We start from the raw sequence: 6,767 nt of genomic DNA on the forward strand, positions 1-6,767 counted from the left end.
AAAGTTTAAATTGTTTAAGATAGCCTTTTTACCATTGCAAATAGAACATATTAAGTTATTAAACATAATAAATGACGATTTTCAGCATTCAGCATATATATATATATATATATATATATATATATATATATATATATATATATATATATATATATATATATATATATATATATATATATACATATATATCTCATCACCTACCATATTTTAATAATAATAAAAAAGCTTCATCGTTTACCGCGTAAAATTTAATTGCAGAAAACGTTTATTTTGCCTAAAATTTCACATAAAATATTGCCTGAATTGTAATTGAGATACCAATCATTTTCTACTCGCTTATGTTTTTAATTTTGAATTTGAAGTTTTCAGTAAAAAAATAATTAATATCAATATCGCGCAACACAACAGGACATCAACCCTTTCGCCCTGTAAGTAATTTTTTTGGGTCATGACATTTCGCTCACTCCTTTCAACAACGTCGTATATCAAAAATCGTCAATTTTCAGTTGTGCATGCCTTCGGAATCCCCAAAAAATGTACTATATCCCCGCAAAAGCGGCACATTTTCAACTTAATATTTACCCGCTACGGGGCAGAAAGTGTTTTTTTTTGCATTTTGAAGAAAAGGTATTGTATAATTATTTTTTTAAATATACTAAATATTTTTCAAACAGAGAAAAACATTCAGGTTTTACCTGAAAAGATCTGTTGCACAGTAAAAAGTTCAATAAGTCGCTTGATATTTATTTTTAATACATTTTATTATATTTTTTAACTTTAAAAACGATCTCCTGAAAAATATATTTTTTTGAAGTATAACATTGTTGAAAGGAGTGAGCGATTTGTGAAACAATAGTACTATATATGTATAAGATGTAATGGATATGCATCAAACTTTTTATTAAATGATGTATGTAAATATGTAATATATTTAATACACTTTTTTATATTTGAAACCTCGTTTACGGTATAAAAGTACGTATATACGAAAATTACTTCACGTATGTCGAATATTGTGGATAGATATCATAGCTGAGCAACAAACTAGTTAAAAGTATAAAAATCATACCCGCTTAACCCACAACTAAAGGTTGACGGTCCCAAGAGTGTACAGAAAATATGGAAATATATCAGAACACTTTAATAAGTAAATACATAGCTCCGAGCATTTTAGTAAGTGGGCAAAGAAAAATATTGAGCAAAGCCAGAATAAGATCACGAGTAAATATTAAAAAAAAATGTGTTTTTAGTAAAACAGATAATAAAAAAAAGAAATGTAAAAAGAGCTTAACCAACAACACACATAAGATAGCTTGATGGGCCTCGACATAATTTTTTAAAAATTATTTATATATTTTTACATATAAATTTATGTATATATTTTTGTATGTACGTTTATATTTTTAACAAATAAAACAAATCCAAAAACTAAACGTAAACAATTGAGTGTGATGATTCATATAAATCCTCCCAGAGTTGCATCCTTTCGGAAAATGGGACACCTTCCATCTTTAGTTCTTCTCCTATCCTCATCACCATCAAGTTTTCATTTGTAGCTGGAATCCATCTTGTATTAACAAGATCTGTCACCTCAGGAGTCGGATCCCTGGAAATATATATTTTATAGTTATTATATTTCTTTTGTTTATTTAGGATTTGAAACAAAGCGAATCCCTAGTTTGTTAGTAACATCCGTTTTATTAAATTACTCAAAGTCCAAGTGACTGAAATCTAGCTATGGCTCATGCAACACCGCCTATCATGTTCCTACAAAGGCTCCAATTTCATTAGTTTTATAGCCTTTACCAACTTGTGAGTGGGTTTACTATTTAGTTTAACGTTATTATTATTTCATGTGATTCACGAGTGAAAATTTAAAGCAAAAACACAAGCTAACTCAGGTGTATGCTTTTAGTTCTATGATTTAACATACGATATAAGTTTATTTATGTACTAGGTATAAACGATCTGGAGCACTTATATTTTGATGAAATACATATTTCAAATGACGTTGTCATATAAAATACATACAACAATCCATCAGTTAAAATGTGTGTTGAATATTATAAAATAAAGATAATGCTTCATATTGATTACATAAATTAACGTTGAGACCCGTTTGAGTATTCGAAAGTTCACAAAAATTAAAAATCGAACGAATAATGAAAATGAAATGTACAATACGAAGATATATATAGACGTATATAAATATTTATATAATTAATAATTTCAATATCTCTTTGAAATTTACAACCCACCCTACATTCAATTTCAGTTTAAGTAAGTACCTACGTGTTTTATTTAAAATTTTGGTACTTACCCATGCTTCGCGAAATCTGTCCACATTTGTACGTGGCGTTTTCTAACGGTAATATCTTGGACAGTCGCTTCCTTATCCAATGGGAAAATTGTGGTTCCTAAATACATCGTGTCATCACCATGAGCAGCCCCATTCTCGGTCTTGAACATGTTTTTAACCATATTCATGTTGCCCACATACGCAAATACGTAAATATAATTATTTGACTTTTTATCGTTTGCCAATCGTAGCCTTAAAGAATGATGTATTCCGGCAACAAAATAAAGATCTGAAGTAAACGAGTCGATTGCATCAGTATCTTTCTGTTGATTATATACTTGATTAAATTTGGCGACAAATGAACCCTTGTCTACTTTGAAAGATGATGGTAGAGCTTCTGCAAACTTTTTATCACCATATAAATTATCATTCAAACTTTTAAAAAGACTGCCTTCGTTTTCGCAAAAGCCACTTATAGTAGATACGCGATTGAAGCTCCCAGAAGCGAGGATATCTAATGGTTCAGAATTTAAGAACGGTTCAACACCCTCAAACGTCTTTTCAACAACTGGTACAAAGGCAAATACTTCACCTTCTTTCATTCTCTCTTCTCTCAAGACAGAGAACGATAATGAAACTAGTTTATTCACATCCACTTCTTGCAAGCATTTCAATCGTTCTACAGGATCTTCGGCTATTATTCCTAGTTCTTTTACCAAGTTGTCTACCATAGCAGATGAATTAATCATCCTAGTCCAAGGGTTAAGGGAAGAACCTGATTGAAGGATAGCCTTTTTAAACAGATCTTTTGACATTGGAGACAGTAAATGATACTCTACAGAAGCGGAACCAGCACTGATGCCGAAAATAGTGACGTTATCTGGATCTCCATTGAAAGATTTAATATTTTTTTGCACCCATTTCAGAGCCAGGTTTTGGTCCCTCAGTCCGGCGTTCCCTGGTACTTCGGGAATATCGAGGCATAGAAACCCGAGAACGTTGAGACGGTAATTGATTGATACCATGATTGTGTCTTTTGCCACTATGTAATCTGGACCGAAAAAATCTCCACCTCCAGATCCATTAACGAAGCCTCCACCGTGTATGTATACCATGACAGGAAGGAGGTTTTTGTCTTCGTTTGATGGCAGCTGTGGAGTAAACACGTTGAGGTATAAACAGTCCTCAGACCCATCAAACTGTATGCCATCGAACATAGAGAGCTGGCCACAATTACTTCCTTCCTTTGTGGCATTGTGCACTCCTGTCCATGGTTTTTTGGGCACAGGTGCCTAAAATATACAAACTAATTATTTTTTATAATTCGCTGTATGGATGATATTCCATTTCTCTGTAATCTTTATAATTGCACTCCATTTATATTTATTATCTATGTATGCATATATTAAATATTTACCCATGTGAGTATCCACGCAGATTATAATACCTTGATAAAGGAAAATAAGCTAATTCATATAAGTATGTAAAGATAATAAAAACGTTTTCATTATATTTCGTAATTATGTTTCATACAATTAGCAATATGATATAATTTGGATTAGATATTGCATAAATAAGCCCTGGGGAAATTGTGGTATGCGAGCTTAATGTTGTATTTTTTCGTATTAATTTTTAAATTGTAAAAATATCGCTAAAAATATTAATATTATTTACAAGCAGTTTTACATATCGAGATTGGTATTTAAATTGAAAAAAAAATGTTAAAATTTTTGTGATATTACGGTAATATCTATCCATTTTTTACCTAAATTTACTTGGCAATATCACTACTTATTCAAATCTATCGTGACACGTGTTTCTATGCATTACGCATTATTTTTGGAACGCAACGCTGTTTGAAAAGGATGCGTAATGCATCGAAACACGTGTCACAACAGATTTTAATAAATATTGTTTTTTTTTTTCCAAATAAAATTTAAATTAAAAATAAAAACAATTACATTAGCAAAAAATGAAGAATCTATTATTAGATTAAAACCAATATTTTTAGCTTTTCCACTTTTTTATATTTGACCAGCGACCGGGTTTCGTCGTTACCGACATCATCAGACTGGACCAGTCTGATGATGTCGGTAACGACGAAACCCGGTCGCTGGTCAAATATAAAAAAGTGGAAAAGCTAAAAATATTGGTTTTAATCTAATAATAAATTAAAAATGCAATTCCACCACGAAGTGTCAGTGGATAATATAAATCTATTAATGAAGGATCGTCTAGAATTAGGTTTTTTCGTTCCAATATATCGGAACGTGTCACCGTTATGGACCATAATGTCCCGAGACGAAGTCCTGCGACTAAAAAAAATTTCCTAGACCTGGAGTATACTCCCTCAGTCTAATATATGATCAAAATACACAAATGATAAAAATGATATCACGATGATTTGTACAATACAAATCCATTTAGGTAGATACTAGAATGGTGTATCCAAATACAATACGTACCAAATATAGCCAAAATAACCTGTGGTGAAATAAATAAATAAATGTCTTTGATGAAAATAATGATGATAATAATAAAATAATAATGCAGGCACTGAAGTACTATAATTAAGATTAATTTAAAGTTTAATTATAAACATTTTCCGTAATGTTTCTTCAAAAAAAAAATCAAAATTTTTGCAGATATCGTAATTTGGCTGTACACCACAATTTTTTTACCTTAAATCTCAAATCTCCAACTGGTGGTTCCGCAAACGGAATACCCTTGAAACTGTAGTACTCCACGCCTTCCGAGGAAACGTTTAATTTCCCTTCAATTTCTCCCTCTAGAATCCTAACCCGTGGATTAACCATGTCCTGATATTTCTGGTCAGTTGTATATTATGGTTTCCGAGCGACAACACCCAACTAACACTTATTTATCCGCTTGATGGTTTATAAAGTGGACGAGTACTGTCATACTTTTATTGAGTCGAGCTTAAATTATTACATAATAATTTAAACTCGACGTAATTGATACGTATGAAGGTTAACGCTGGACAGGTACGAATTAGAAAAATATACAATAATTTAAATTATTTTATATCTTACGTTATTTAAAAAGTAGTGGTATCACTGTGGTGTGGTGTCGCGGCCCAGTTGGGTAGACGCTTGACTGCGACAAAAACTGGCGTCGTGGGTTCGATTCCCTAAAATTGCTAAATGAGTTTAAAAAATGTATATATATATATATATATATATATATATATATATATATATATATATATATATATATATATATATATATATATATATATATATATATATATATATATATATATATATATATATATATATATATATATATATATATATATATACATATATATATATACATATATAATAGATTTATATTATCCACTGACACTTCGTGATGGAATTGCATTTTTAATTTATTATTAGATTAAAACCAATATTTTTAGCTTTTCCACTTTTTTATTTGACCAGCGACCGGGTTTCGTCGTTACCGACATCATCAGACTGGTCTGATGATGTCGGTAACGACGAAACCCGGTCGCTGGTCAAATAAAAAAGTGGAAAAGCTAAAAATATTGGTTTTAATCTAATAATAAAATATACATATATATATATATACATATATATATATATAAACATATATATATATTTATATATATATATATATATATATATATATATATATATATATATATATATATATATATATATATATATATGTATATATATATATATATATATATATATATATATATATATTAATACTTGGTACTTTTCTTGATAAAAATAATTATGAATCACAAATTACAATAATGTACTGTGTTTTTCCGTGCAGAGAACACATTTTACAATTCTGTTTTCACTTATTTTAAGTTATTTTTCATTGAAGAAGAAGAGTTTGATATGCTGCGTATTAATAGGGCTTATGCCCTGTCAAAGGCTGGTTAGGTGATCACTTTACACACGTGCAACATTCACCATTCTACCCATGATTGACAAACACACTCAAAATTTTGGAATTCCAAATATGTATATAGCATTAATCTTATGAAGCTGTACATATGAGTTCACGAGAGCCATCTATGTTGGACTGAGAAAGCATTTATTCAGCATAGATCCTTTTTGGATGTATGCAAAACATAAGCCCCGGATTAGGTACTGGGAAACGCCCACATGATTTTAAATTACATATTTTTTTTTGTATAAAAATGGTTTTGAAAACATTCATAAAGGTCTCTGCTACTTTAAAAAAAACTTGCTTATTCAAATATAGATGGTGCTAAAGAAGTAGTATGATCAGGAAGGTGTCCATTATAGGATAAATATAAATAGAATAAGATAATGTCGGGTTGTGGTCCCGTGGTTAGTGTCGCGGATTCTTAAATCAGAGTTTCTCGGATCGAACCCACTCTACCACAATTTGATTCCTTTTTCTAATAATGAGCCGCTCAGGCTCCCAGAAATAGTGTGAAATAGTAATATTTGTGTAA

General features: G+C 30.3%; 1 protein-coding gene across 1 annotated transcript; it reads right to left on the bottom strand.

The window, feature by feature from the left end:
• Positions 1–203: 203 nt before the first annotated feature.
• On the bottom strand, positions 204–5,230 carry LOC148305500 (juvenile hormone esterase-like). The gene is made up of 3 exons (XM_088266621.1): positions 4,981–5,230; positions 2,321–3,591; positions 204–1,606 (listed from the first exon to the last, which is right to left on the bottom strand). The coding sequence occupies exons 1-3, from the start codon at positions 5,113–5,115 to the stop codon at positions 1,429–1,431; spliced, it is 1,584 nt and encodes a 527-aa protein (XP_088122747.1). The 5' UTR covers positions 5,116–5,230; the 3' UTR covers positions 204–1,428.
• Positions 5,231–6,767: the final 1,537 nt, after the last annotated feature.

This window comes from Brachycentrus maculatus, unplaced genomic scaffold (genome assembly GCF_059751285.1).
Source record: "Brachycentrus maculatus isolate JH-2025_06_01 unplaced genomic scaffold, ASM5975128v1 h1tg000272l, whole genome shotgun sequence".
Classification (NCBI taxonomy): domain Eukaryota; kingdom Metazoa; phylum Arthropoda; class Insecta; order Trichoptera; family Brachycentridae; genus Brachycentrus; species Brachycentrus maculatus.

Bases quoted from the DNA above. Each gene is read 5' to 3' on its own strand.
- LOC148305500 (XM_088266621.1), bottom strand. From the start codon at position 5,115: ATGGTTAATCCACGGGTTAGGATTCTAGAGGGAGAAATTGAAGGGAAA. The intron at 3,592-4,980 runs GTAAAAAAATTG...TGTATATTTTAG, and splicing joins TTGGAGATTTGAGATTTAAG to GCACCTGTGCCCAAAAAACC. The intron at 1,607-2,320 runs GTAAGTACCAAA...ATATATTTCCAG, and splicing joins ACAGATTTCGCGAAGCATGG to GGATCCGACTCCTGAGGTGA.